This window comes from Leuciscus leuciscus, assembly GCF_965113295.1.
Source record: "Leuciscus leuciscus genome assembly, chromosome: 21".
In the NCBI taxonomy this organism is placed as follows: domain Eukaryota; kingdom Metazoa; phylum Chordata; class Actinopteri; order Cypriniformes; family Leuciscidae; genus Leuciscus; species Leuciscus leuciscus.
In genome coordinates this window covers 28,557,871-28,570,862 of record NC_138745.1, presented here as the reverse complement: position 1 = coordinate 28,570,862, position 12,992 = coordinate 28,557,871, and the positions used below count along the sequence as shown (strand labels likewise).

The window sequence follows — 12,992 nt, the reverse complement described above, 5'->3', positions numbered from 1 at the left end:
TAAATTGGTACTACTTATTCATTAGTTACTAGTATTTCTTATTAGATACTAGTACTTATTAATTAGATACTAGTACTTATTAAATAGATAGTACTTATTCATTAGATACTAGTGCTTATTTCAATAGTGACTAGTAACTATTCTTTTGTTACTAGTAACAAATACTTTTTTTTGCCATTGACTTCTATGGGGATCTGTCACTCAGATATCAACTATTCAGTTCTGACTAGTATGTATTCCAACTTTGACAAGTACATATTAGATACTAGTAGTTATTTATTAGATACTAGTGCTTATTTTTTAGATACTAGTGCCTATTACTAGATACTAGTACTTATTCAATAAGTACTAGTAAGTCATTAGCTACTAGTACTTATTCATTAGATACTAGTACTTATTTATTAGATACTAGTGCCTATTAATTAGATACTAGTACTTATTAATTAGCTACTAGTACTTATTCAATAGATACTAGTACCTATTTAGTAGATACTAGTATTTATTCCAAATGTTACTAGTAAGATTTTTTTATCTTACTAGCAAGATTTTTAATTGAACTCTACAGTGGGCGTTCTGACTAGTCAAAACATAAGACTAGTAAAATAACAGTTGTGACTAGTAAAATAAGAATAGTTAGTAACAATTACAAAAGATACTAGTGTCTAATAAATAGGTACTAGTATCTATTGAATAAGTACTAGTAGCTAATTAATAAGTACTAGTATCTAATTAATAGGTACTATTATCTAATAAATAAGAAATAGTATCTAATGAATAAGTACTAGTACCTAAAGAATAAGCACTAGTATCTAAAGAATAAGCACTAGTATCTAAAGAATAAGCACTAGTAGCTAGTACCTAGAATAAGCACTAGTTTCTAAAAAATAGGCACTAGATAATGAATAAGTACTAGTACTTAATGGAATAGATACTAGTATCTAAAAAATAAGTAGCCTACTAGTAGCATGAAAATAGATACTAGTCGGTTGAAATGATTAAATATGAAACGGCTTGCCATAAACATTCCCTATTAGCTGTGCTTATAGGCAATTGGTTAAAGGAGACCCTATTTATTATTATATAAAAATGACATATACGTTTTATAAGGGTTATATGCAGACACAAATCACCATTAATTGTGTAAAGAGTGGCAATTAAGTAGGCTAATAATATAAACTCATGTTTCTTGTGGTTAGAAAGTGTGTTCAGTTCTGAGCAGTAAAAAGCCCCTACATGTCCGCTTGTCTCCAGTTATAACGTTTGCAACAGTGCAGAGTATCTGTACACAGATAAAAACTGTAGGCCCACATAGATAGCCTACATCCTAATCATAAATTCCATTCAGTAATGTGAGCAGCGATCATGCACTAAAAAAAAAACATGAACACTGCCTCCTCTGAGGTTAACAAAAGTGCAACACTTATGAGCTAGACACCGATCTGCGCATGCGTGGAAGTGTGACGCCCTGTAGCCAATCAAAACTCGCGCTCTAAATTTTAAATTTTAACCGGAAGAAACGATCATAACAAGAAAGCCACTGGAGTATCTCGTTCCTTTTTCTTTTTACTTTTAATATCACTCTCCATCTTCAAGAAAATGGATCTTGGTAGTGACGAACAGACCAAAATGTACTTTTATGAGAACAGACTTCAAACATTCGTTGGGTGGCCGTTTGAAGAGGGCTGCATTTGCACTCCAGAAAATGTGAGTGAACCCTTTGATCCAACAAGCCCAGGAATTATTTTGTAGGTGCTACTGCTTCAAAAAAGAAATGCAATGTTTTCCGCTTTATACATGCCTTTTTGTTCTATAGATGGCCAAAGCTGGATTTATTCACACCCCGTCGGAGAATAGTCCAGATATAGCTCAGTGTTTCTTCTGTCTGAAAGAGCTGGAAGGATGGGAACCCGAGGATGACCCTGAGTGAGTCCGTGTCTTTTAAACTTTCCACTACTGCATTATAGATCTGAGGGAGGCTTTGTCTCTGTAATGCAATAAGACCCGGATTTCAAGTCAGGGTTATTTGATTTAATAAATGTCATCAGCCCCCCTAATGCGCATTTTGTTCCTGATGTGCAGTGTGTTTCTTGTATTATCAGGAAAGAGCATAAAACACATTCTTCCTCCTGTGATTTTATCTTGCTGAAGAAGACTGTGGACAGTCTGACTGTGGAGGAGTTTCTGAAACTTCAGAAAGAGAGACAGAAGTTTATCATTGTAAGTATGAGCGCACTGACAGAACGTCGTCACATTTATTTATATAACGTTAGCACTTTATGCAGTACAGATTGTTACAAAGCATGTGTAATGTAGTGTAAAGTGTAAATGTAATTTATGAAACAAATTAAATTTCAGCTGTAAAGAAGCTCTATTGTCATTGTTCAACTCGATTTAGTTTGTTTCAGTTCAATAATTGTCAATGTTATAAAGTTCATCAATTTATGAAACTCGTTCAATTCAGCTATAAGCAGCTCTACAGAAGCCAATAGTGTCATTTTTCAGCTCAATGTCTATTCAATTCAGCTTTATAACGGTGTCGATGTTGCAAAGTTAGTGTCATCATCCAGCTCATTCTGTTCAAATTTTGTTCTCATCTGGTTATGGCAGAGCAATTAGATCTATAATATTACTGAATTGTCTTTTAAACCCAAACTGAGCAAGCCAAAGGTGACAGTGGCAAGGAACCAAAACTCCTTCAGGTGATAGTAGTGGAGAAACAAAAAAATCGAATACTTCCCTTGAGTCTGTATAATATCTTAACGTGATTTCACCAAAGTACAACATTGCAATCAACCAATCAGATTTGAGGGACAAGTTTAAAGTTTATGTGCATTTTAGGCTTACAACCAGGGTTTGGTGCTTCTACATCCATGTTATTCACCTATCATTGGGTTAGGACTACATTAGTCTCACGTAACCAGACCTTCAGACTGACGGCAGAAGGTCTGGACTCCATCATGGTTTTCATTGGCCAAGGACCGCCCAAGAGGACGTTTGACTGACATGTAGCGCAACCATTCACAGTTCGTTTTGTTCAGCGTCATGTTTATCAGGCGTGAAAATGTAATGTCCCCACAATAACAGACCGGCGTGCATGTAATCATTTATTCATTCAAGAATGTTTTGCAAGTTTACTCCATCACTGGAGCCTCAAACTTCTCATACTTTTGATAATCCAGTGTTTAGTTGATCCTGGAAAGCTCATTGTCACAGTTGTAAACACAGCGCCTTCTTCCACGAGGGGGCTTGACGTCACAACGGTTTCCAGGCGGACCATTATAGAACGCGACACACACACATCTCCCGGACATCCTGTAGAATTCAACCAATCAGATGATGACTTTGAAAATCCTGAAGTGTTTCCAGTTAAGCGTGCCATATGCATCAGAAGTTCAGCCAACGTCCGTCTGAGGCTGAGACTTGGACTACTATTTCGGACAGAAATATTGTTCCAGGATCAACAAAATGTGTTGAACTAGGAACATGTCTTACTTGGCAAAATCACAGTGACCCGTAATGCATTACGTTAGGTAGGTAGGGCATGTGTATAATAGCATTAGATATGTTCAGGAGATAAAGTCAAGTCTCAAGTCCCTTTTGTTAATAGTTATGTGTATTCTGCACTTTAGTTTTATAAACACTCTTATGGGACATTTAATTTATCATATTTAAAATATGTATTATTTCTAGGGATTTCCTTGGTCATGTAAACAACTTTTAGACATGCTATTTTAAATGCCACTACATAGAAAATTTATTTTAATTAGATAAAAGAGTAACCTAGATTGTTGTATTTGATTTGTATTTTTCTTGTGACAAGGAAAAATGTCAACAAGTCGTTTTTTGCAGCTGAAATGCCACTTCCAAGTTTCCATAGCTGAATATTATTAGATTTTATTAGATTTTTTTCCATTCACATGCCAAGAGTATGAATGATAAATTGTATGAATAACATGCTTTGTAAACTTTCAGAAAAAATCATGTGGCCAGGCGATTGATAAATTTGAAGAGGCCGTGAAACTCAAGAGAACCAAGATCATCCACACGGCAATGGGGGAGGAATGAAGAGGTTCAGTGAGGGTTACGCGGACACCATTTTGGTCCATTTCTTTTCTTTCTTTTGTATGTCATACAAAATGTATATTCTCTTTTTAAATGTTACCTGTGATGAAATCTTTGTCCTGTCTCTTGTTGAAGTTGATCTTATTACACTCATTCTTCCTACTTTTATAGTATTTATTTTAAATGAGCTTAATAAAAACTCTCCCATGCTCTCGAACATGTTTTCAGTCTCGTCTCATGTCTTATTCTTTAAAAAATTTTTGTCTGTTCTGTCAGTATAAAAAACTGAAGTAAAAATGACAAGTTATTGTAGCTGTAACAGAATTCTTTTGGGAAATATTTGGTATGGTAACTACTTTGTATTTCTCCTTAGTGCTCTGCTCTGAAATATTACATGGGCTAAATTATTTTTAGTTAAAAAAAAAGAAAGAAAAAAAAGTGGCACATCACAGCTCCAAAGTTTATTAACAAGCCCTCAGTGCTAATAAAGCACTAATAGAGCAGTGGGGTGCCTTCTTGCTTTATTATAGTTTTTTGGTTGAGCACTCACTTTTCGGTGATTTCCGTGCTTTTATTTTTGTCCTAATTGCTTTTAGTGACTAATCTTAAAAAAACAACAACAACATTCTTGACCCAGTAATCATTAATTACTGGAACAATCATTCAAATTAAGCGTGGAAAGACTATATGTATCAGTATTTTTCATTTATGATTACAAAAAAAAGATAGATGGATGGATGTCATGAAGGGTGTTGGTTATTCACTGTACGTCATGTTTCCTCTGTACCAGTCATGCGTAATCTTGCGCTCAGTGTTAGTTGGATTCAGACTGCACACACCGTTGAGGAATAAATGTCCAAGCAACCAACCTTTTCTCTTAAAACCACACAACTTTTCAACTATTAACACCTTGCATGTCAGCATATGTTGTCGACATCTTGAATGGACAGTCAACATCACTTTCTCCAGCGCGTGTGATTTATTCCATCAGCTCCTGGGATCCTTCACTTCAGCATCTGATCGCGTGGCACAGCAAATGGCATGGTTTTCAGCTTAGTTTCTGTGTTGTCCTGAATCGGAATCTCAAATATACTGTCCGTCATGAAAATTACATTCGGTTTCGTGGTCGTCAGCGGGGGCTTAACTGGTATACTTAGTTTCAGCTGTTTAGCCCTCGCCATTGGAACTGAATACTGGTACATCATTGAAGACAAGCGCGCGAACCACACTGACCCGGCGCGCAGTAACTCTGGACTTTGGGGAGTTAAAGATGGTATGGCGAACATTTTCCTTATGTGTTTACCCATGAGAAGCTTTGAATTAACTCTGATCGTAGCCCGATTCTTTTTTGAATAGATGCATTTGTAACATCTTGGGCTTTTACTGGTGCGTAGTTTACTGACCGTTCGTTTGACCAATGAATTTCCAGGACCTTTTCTGTCATAACTGAATAAGTAGCCATACAAATAATTTCATAGAGATTGCAACCACAGAATCATTTCTGCACCCTGGTGATTTGTTTTGTGTTTCTGATTGTAGATGTCCAAAGTCATACAGAAGAAGACGCTAGATATTCAGAATCAGAAAGGCAGATGGAAAGTAAGTGTTATCTTTTTCATAAACACAATGACCATAACTCCCTCTAAACTCTGCTTATTGTACTGCAATGAATGTTCCATCATGAAATATCAGGCTAAAGCTATCTGTATCACTGAGCCATGCATAAGATGTTAGTTGGTGTTTTTATAAGCCATTTCTCTGTATGACATAACAGCTATATATATATAATTTACTTAATTCAGTCATGCATAACGTGATTGCCATCTTACTGCCTCTGAGTCTGGTGATGCTGGTGTTTGGAGGTATCTGCGGTCTCGTCAGTTCCCTAGCCAGAAGCCGGACACTCCTGATCGGATCCACTTCATATTTCCTCCTCTGCAGTAAGTCTGACCCACTGAATGCCATGGTTCGCTCAGTAAACAAACATCTACTTTTTTTAAATGAAAGATACACAATGTTATTATATGTTGCCTGCAAAAAAGTTTGTCATCAGAGGACACAACTTTGTATGACCGTCTGATGAGAACATAGACATATTTTACAAGGGGTGGTGGAAATAAGCTACCTTCGGGGTGTGCTGCCAACACTATATTTTTATGGTTTCTGTGGTGGAGCCGGAGAGGTGTCCAGGGTGTCCAGTGCAGTCACAGTGTCATAAGTTATAGTATAGGAATGTTTAGCTAATGTTTTGAATGTGAAATAAACCTTTTGGACGACACACTATCTGCCACATTGAAGAACTCAAGGTTATCACTTCTACTTCACCATATCACACCACATGAATGCCTGGCAAGATGTGCCGCCTACTTTTTTAAAACACATTTCACACTGTGCAACTACATTTGACAGATTTTGTGCCTCATAAAGCATGCTATCCATGTTTTAAAGGTACAGTAAGTGAATTCTGTGAAACGCTGTTGAAAGTGATTTCAGATAGAAGTCCACAACACACTTGTAGCCAGTCAGCAGTAGATGTATATACTCATGATGGGGGAGTTTTGAGTGTCATTGTTTGTCTGGAGCTGGGGCCTATACCATGATGGTTGTTGAACAAACGCAAGGTTACAGGATTAGTTTCAAGTCGACATAACCAAACCAATTCAATCAGGCTTTGTTGGTACCATGACGCTGATCATCAACTTCCTCTTTCAGATCAGGCTTTGGTCCTGAGTTCATGGAGCGCATGCACATGAAAGCGTGACATCAGTATCGAACAGCCAATCACATGTCTTAAAACCGAGAGAAACTGCGATTCACTTCTCACGAGAGAATCAGCGAGATTCATAGAAGATTAAGAGATTTAAGAATATGAATTACATAAATGCATTTACACAGCATGAGGAAAATATCTTGCTATATCAATGCAAGTGAAAGTTGTGAGGTTAGTTTATATAGTTGATAATATATGTATAGGTATACAGAGACTCGGACATGTAAGCTCACATGTAGTCATTTTTAATGCTTTATCTACCGATTCCAAATCTTATTTATATTACATATTATCTGTATACGATTATGTTCATTTAATCTAAATGTTTAATAATAATTTTTAAACTAAAATCTCTCATGTGTAATGGATAATTAATATAGGCTAATATATAAAAATTATATAAATAAAATAATTATAATAAATAATTATTGCTAAAAGCCAATTTTGTATTTAAAAACCTTTTGCTATGTAGTGACCTTTAATTTGGAGCAAGACTAACTTTCTTGAATCAGAGATTTGTAACTTTGCTTAAAGCTGATTGGTCCAATTTTGGTTTGCGATCTCTTTCGCAGGTTAGCCGTGGAGTGTAAGTTACTATGCCGATGAACACTGCTAAAACCCAGGGTTAACGCGAGCTAAACTGAAACATATCTGGTTATCCACCTTAACCATCTTCATGGTACAGGCTCCTGGTGTGCTGCTGGCGACTAACAACAAACTCTTGCTTGTATACTCCAATGTTCTGTATGTTTATCTTTTGTTCTTCCTTGTCTTTCGTTCATCATCCTCACTTGTCATCCAATCATGCTTCCATAGATATATACACGTATATATATATATGAGTGTATATATCTATGTCATGCTTCAGCTATGATAAAGAGACATCCTCTCTTCTGGCATTTTGGGGGCGGAGCAATGGAGGGTGTTTGAATGTTTGTTTGGGCTGATTTCAAATATTAACTGTGTTTCTCAGAAATCTCTTTCTGCGCATTTAACTTGAAAAATTTCTGTTTTAACTGCAGGTAGGACAAATTGTCAGAACACTTGGCTTGTCCCCACTACATTTTGAAAGCTGCTTTTATGTTAAAATAGCTTTAGATAATATGGGTGTTTCACATAAATTAACTTTTTTTTTTTAAGTTGCCTGCCAGAAAGCATTTTTTTAAATAATTTTTTACAAAAGTTTCATGGCCCCAGAATATTTTGTTGTATGAATATCTGAACATGCAATATATCAAAAGACGGAACAGACCCTCTGCTTTTAAACAAAACGTTGTATTCTAGCTTTGTATTCTTTTTTTATCAACACTTGAATGTGGGTAAGTTTCATTAAAAAAAAGCAACATTTTGAGCAAAAGACTACGTCTGGATCGGATTCAGAACGATGATCAAAACATAGATGAAGTAGATCGAGTCCATCAACACCCTTAAAGCTTGCACAGTCCTATAGCTCGTCCTGGGTCGACATTCCATTCATTAATGACATTAGGCAGTTTTCATTTGTATGCTGTTTAATGTTGATGATGTTATTTTACATATGCATCTGCTAACATACTGTATGATATCGCTTGTTTCTGCTTCTTCTTCACATGTCTTTTGATTGGAGATTATACTCTTTCAGAAGATGCCTAATAGCGCCCCCCTACCGTATAACAGTGAAAACACGAAAAGCGTGTTCTTAATGACGGGGAAAGAGTTAAATCATAATTAAAGGATACATTAAAACATGGGCAGCACACATGCATTCACTTGCTGCCACCTACTGGTGTAATTATGTGGGTGGGACTAATGCATGGGTGGTAATCCAATTGACTAGTGCTCACCAATTTCAGCAAATCTCTTTGGGTGAACGCAAACAACATGAATTAACATTCATGAGCCCAACAACAGCCTGCTTGTCATTAGTGTGACATGTCATGCATTGCCAACATGCTATATACATGCAAGAAGAAGTGAGCAAAAGGAGAAGTCTTTGAGTTCATTTTGTTAAATAGATCAAACATTTTACACTTAAGTAACTTTTAGCATGTCTCAGACCAATTAAACTTGTTTCTGAAGACTGATGTTGTGCAACACAGGTAAACAAAGTTCAAGTTCACGCATTTGGTTGTGCAGTTCTCTGAATGACATTCAAAAACTGGAAAGCTAAAGGCATAATTCACCAAGAGTAATTGTTATGTCAGAGTCTTATGGGACTGAAGTTATTGCGTTTCATCGTTTTCCTCTCATGTAATTGATAGGATAATAGAGAATGTCCCCCCAGCTGTGATTGAAATCGGCAATCTTAAGGTGAAAGGGAAAGGTGAAACCAAAAAAGATCTGGGTAGATTTATGTGAAGGATAATACAGCCTCCAGTTATTCTAACCATGCATCAGTCTCTCATTTAAATGTGATAGTATTGCTTTTGTTCTTCAGACAGTAAACACATGTACAAGAAGAAGAAAATAAAATAGAATAACAATAATGCTGAGTGCAACCAGAGCTCATTTCCTGAGACCCCTGCAAGAAATCCCAAAGCAACTTAAGTATCACAGGCAGAAGAATTTAGCTTTGATCTTCGTACATGCACACATAGACACAGCTGGTTTGCTCTTTACCCCGACACCAAACAGCATCTCACAGCCTGTCCTCTCACTATGTTGCATGAAGGCATATGACTTGAATAAAGGTTTCCTTAAAGGAGCCAGCCAATGATTCCCAGTATTTACCAGTGTGGTAATAAAGAGCGCATGGCAAGAGTTTAACACGGTGAAGCTTGGAATGTAAATGAGAGGGTAAAATTGTGGCATTGTTCTTGTTTCTTACTTATTTTGTTATATTATTACATCAGAGAATTTCACATGGACTATATTTTGTTAATGGTCTTCCGCTCATAAGATGAAAAAGCAGTGCATCTATTCACCAGGTTGTGACTTGTGACATACACAGTGCTATATAAAAATAATCAGTAGTTTCTGGAGAGTACAGACTGTTTGTTCTAAATGAACCGGCAAATGTAAGATCAAAAACAAGCCAGTCTGTTCCTGTCTAGACTCTTAGCCATGCTAATTAGAAAATCTCTGTTTATTGGCTCTTAATTTTATGTGCATATTATGGCTGGTGGAAATCCATTCTCATTTTGTCGGTGTTTAATTAGATGTGATTTTTGCTGCTGTGTATCCACATCAGCACATTCTGTTTTAATGAAGATTTGGTAATAATGGCTCACGCCTTGGAATCATCAGGCGCACCAGGGTGCCACAGGAAGCTAGTTTGACTTCCTCCCTATTTACATCGCTGATGCTTTTCATAATTCTGAGAGAGCGGATGCTGTAGACTATAGTCGTGTGTTTATGGCTCTGTGCTTACAGTAAGAGCAGTGTTTCTCTGCATGTCTGGGAGGAGAATGTTTTCGTATTAAGTTCTGGTTCAGTTGATCACAGAAAAAGACAAATAGTTTTTGGCGGCTTAAAATATGGGTTTATCAAACTAAATCACTTACGTAATGCAAACATTATGCGAGCGGGAATAAGATCACTGGATCCAGATCATTTAGCACAGGCGAAAATATGTTACAGTCATTTAAAACTGAATTAAAAGCTTGTTAAAGATCTGAATCAGTAAAGCACCCTTGACACTTCAGTGTCACTGATATAAAAAGATCAAACCAAGTGGCATCTTCAAACAAGGACAAATATTTATGTAAATATATAGTTAAGTCATGAAACTCTTCCGAGCAGCTGATTGGTTCTCTTGAAGCCGACCGCTTTGTTCGTAACCTATTTATTTATGTCCCTAACCAGATTAACCCTGTGCAGTGTGCCATATGAAGCTTTTAGCCCTCCACCCTCCCCAGCACCACCTGCCTAGGTCTGCTAGGGGGATTCTCCCTACTTTTCATGCAGCGAATTCTATTCATCATATTCATGTGCATTTTTCGGTTGTATCCTTCAGCAGCAGCAAATCAGATCTAGTCCACCAAGATTAAGCCTATGGGCCCTATCTTGCACCCAGCGCAATTGACTTTGTACACCGACGCATGTATCATTCCTATTTTGCAGCCGCGCAAAGCGGACTTTTCCCTCCACAGACGCACGTCGGTAAGTTAAGAAATACACTTGCGCTCCCCAGGGCGGTTCAGCGCAAAGAGGAGGCGTGTTCCGGCGCAAACGTTCCTTCATGCTATTTTGCAGGTTTAGAAAACAATTGCGCCACTAACCAGGAAAAAATAGTTTAAAGTCAGTGGCGCGTTGCGCATGTTATTCATATGCTATTTTAAGGGCGCATGCTTGGCCATAATCAATGTAGCGTGTGCACAACGCGCACTTTGATTCTCTCATCTACACAGAAGCAGCAGTTTTCATTTTTGCAAATCATACATGATTACGATAGATAGATAGATAGATAGATAGATAGATAGATAGATAGATAGATAGATAGATAGACAATTTATTATAAAAGCATACATCTAACTTACACATTTACCCAAATTATCATACGCCTGTTTAACCAAAGTTAATTTGGGTGTGTTTCTCCATCCCCAATGTCCCTGACGAGAACGTTGCTCTCCTCGGCTGTGAACCGCTCCTGGCGCACGTCTGGCAAATCCGCCGTTATAATAGGAATACGCTTTAGAACAAGTGCGCCTGCTCTTAAAGGGAATGTGAGATGTCGCTCTGATTGGTTTATTTCACGTTACGCCCAAACCACACCTATGAATAATGAAGCTACTTCAGACCAACCCCTTTTAGATTTGCGCCTGGCGCAAGTCATTTATCCCGCCGGTAAAATAGCAACAGCTATTAATTTTTTCCAAGAGTTGTCATGATTGAACTACACTTTTCAGAGACATTTCTTTTTAAACATAAACTATGGACATCAACATTTGACAACCAAGTATTTTTGTGTTCATTTTGTAAACCATATATTGTTTTATAATTTCAACTAATAATTATCATAATTTGTCTAATGCATATATATATATCATTCATATATTTTTAAGTGTAAATGAATTGTCCGATTACTTATTGAGGCCACTCTATATAAGTAAGCTACACTTAAAAATATAAGAATATAACAAAATATCTACAGAGTCCTTAAAGGGACATGGTGATGGAACAAAAAAGGAAAAAAAATATTTCAATGCATTTGCATTCGCCCAAGAAACTTTGGGTTGGATTTCAAAACCTTTGTGTTCCTCCACACAACGTTTGCATTCCCCCGAGAAACTTTTGAGTTCTTTGCAAGAACACAGTTTCTCTGAAGAATGCAATACATTTTTGGGAGAACGCAAAAGCATTGACATATAATTTTCACTCACATCTCACATATTTTTTCCATCACTTTTCCAGCTAAATAATTTACAAAAATAAGTTGTTATAGGTACAAAATGCCAGCACATCAGAGTCTTTAAATGTATTATTCATGACTGAATATAGATAAATGTGGCAATAATAAAACCACCCCAGCCCACACACAACAAATATTCTGTCAACTACTTGTCATTGATTTAAAGAAATTGCCAAGAAGCATAATAATAACTGGATTTTAACGTTAGATCCGCTGAATCAAAATTAATTTTTATCCCCCAGCTAAATGTTAACTGTCTTTTAAAAATCCATCAACAAAGCAAAACGAATGGCTTGTAACCTCTGATAGAACAACAAGGTGAGGTGTTGTCTAAAAAATGATGCTTAATTGGTTTTGTTTGTGTGTGTGCATTGATGCGTGCTTGTGCATGTGTTTTCTCAGGTCTTCTCACTCTCTCTGGGGTGAGCTTGTACATCATGTACTCTCAGAAGGCTCTGGAAGAGACTGAGAGGCGGATGGGCCGCGAGCAGATGGCTCAAGTGTACACATCATACGGGTGGTCTATGGGCATGGCCTGGATCTCCTTTCTTCTGGAGGTGATCACTGGCCTTCTTCTACTGCTGGCTGCCAGGCTGGTGCCTTTAACTCAGTATGAAGAGTCTGTTGCTCCCATATAGAGCAGGTTCGTTGAACAATACATGTCCATTTCAGGCAAGAGACAGTATTTGTCAAGGTAAAAATGCAGAACCTACACATGTACATTACCTGTCCAAAGTTTGGACACACCTATTTATTTATATTATGAGTTTTCCACATTTTAGAAGAATAGTTAAGTCATTAAAACCATAAATGAACACAAATGGAAGTAAA

At 37.0% G+C, this 12,992-nt stretch overlaps 2 protein-coding genes across 2 annotated transcripts; both read left to right on the top strand.

The window, feature by feature from the left end:
- Positions 1 to 1,499: 1,499 nt before the first annotated feature.
- On the top strand, positions 1,500 to 4,289 carry birc5a (baculoviral IAP repeat containing 5a). The gene is made up of 4 exons (XM_082152022.1): positions 1,500 to 1,704; positions 1,814 to 1,923; positions 2,100 to 2,217; positions 3,973 to 4,289. Exons 1-4 carry the CDS (start codon positions 1,597 to 1,599, stop codon positions 4,063 to 4,065), a joined length of 429 nt encoding a protein of 142 aa, XP_082008148.1. The 5' UTR covers positions 1,500 to 1,596; the 3' UTR covers positions 4,066 to 4,289.
- A 123-nt stretch (positions 4,290 to 4,412) lies between these two features.
- On the top strand, positions 4,413 to 12,992 carry tmem235b (transmembrane protein 235b). The gene is made up of 4 exons (XM_082152020.1): positions 4,413 to 5,335; positions 5,602 to 5,661; positions 5,865 to 6,002; positions 12,564 to 12,992. The coding sequence occupies exons 1-4, from the start codon at positions 5,164 to 5,166 to the stop codon at positions 12,797 to 12,799; spliced, it is 606 nt and encodes a 201-aa protein (XP_082008146.1). The 5' UTR covers positions 4,413 to 5,163; the 3' UTR covers positions 12,800 to 12,992.

Bases quoted from the DNA above. Each gene is read 5' to 3' on its own strand.
- tmem235b (XM_082152020.1), top strand. From the start codon at position 5,164: ATGAAAATTACATTCGGTTTCGTGGTCGTCAGCGGGGGCTTAACTGGT. The intron at 5,336-5,601 runs GTATGGCGAACA...TTCTGATTGTAG, and splicing joins ACTTTGGGGAGTTAAAGATG to ATGTCCAAAGTCATACAGAA. The intron at 6,003-12,563 runs GTAAGTCTGACC...GTGTTTTCTCAG, and splicing joins TTCATATTTCCTCCTCTGCA to GTCTTCTCACTCTCTCTGGG.
- birc5a (XM_082152022.1), top strand. From the start codon at position 1,597: ATGGATCTTGGTAGTGACGAACAGACCAAAATGTACTTTTATGAGAAC. The intron at 1,705-1,813 runs GTGAGTGAACCC...TTTGTTCTATAG, and splicing joins GCATTTGCACTCCAGAAAAT to ATGGCCAAAGCTGGATTTAT. The intron at 1,924-2,099 runs GTGAGTCCGTGT...TTGTATTATCAG, and splicing joins GAACCCGAGGATGACCCTGA to GAAAGAGCATAAAACACATT.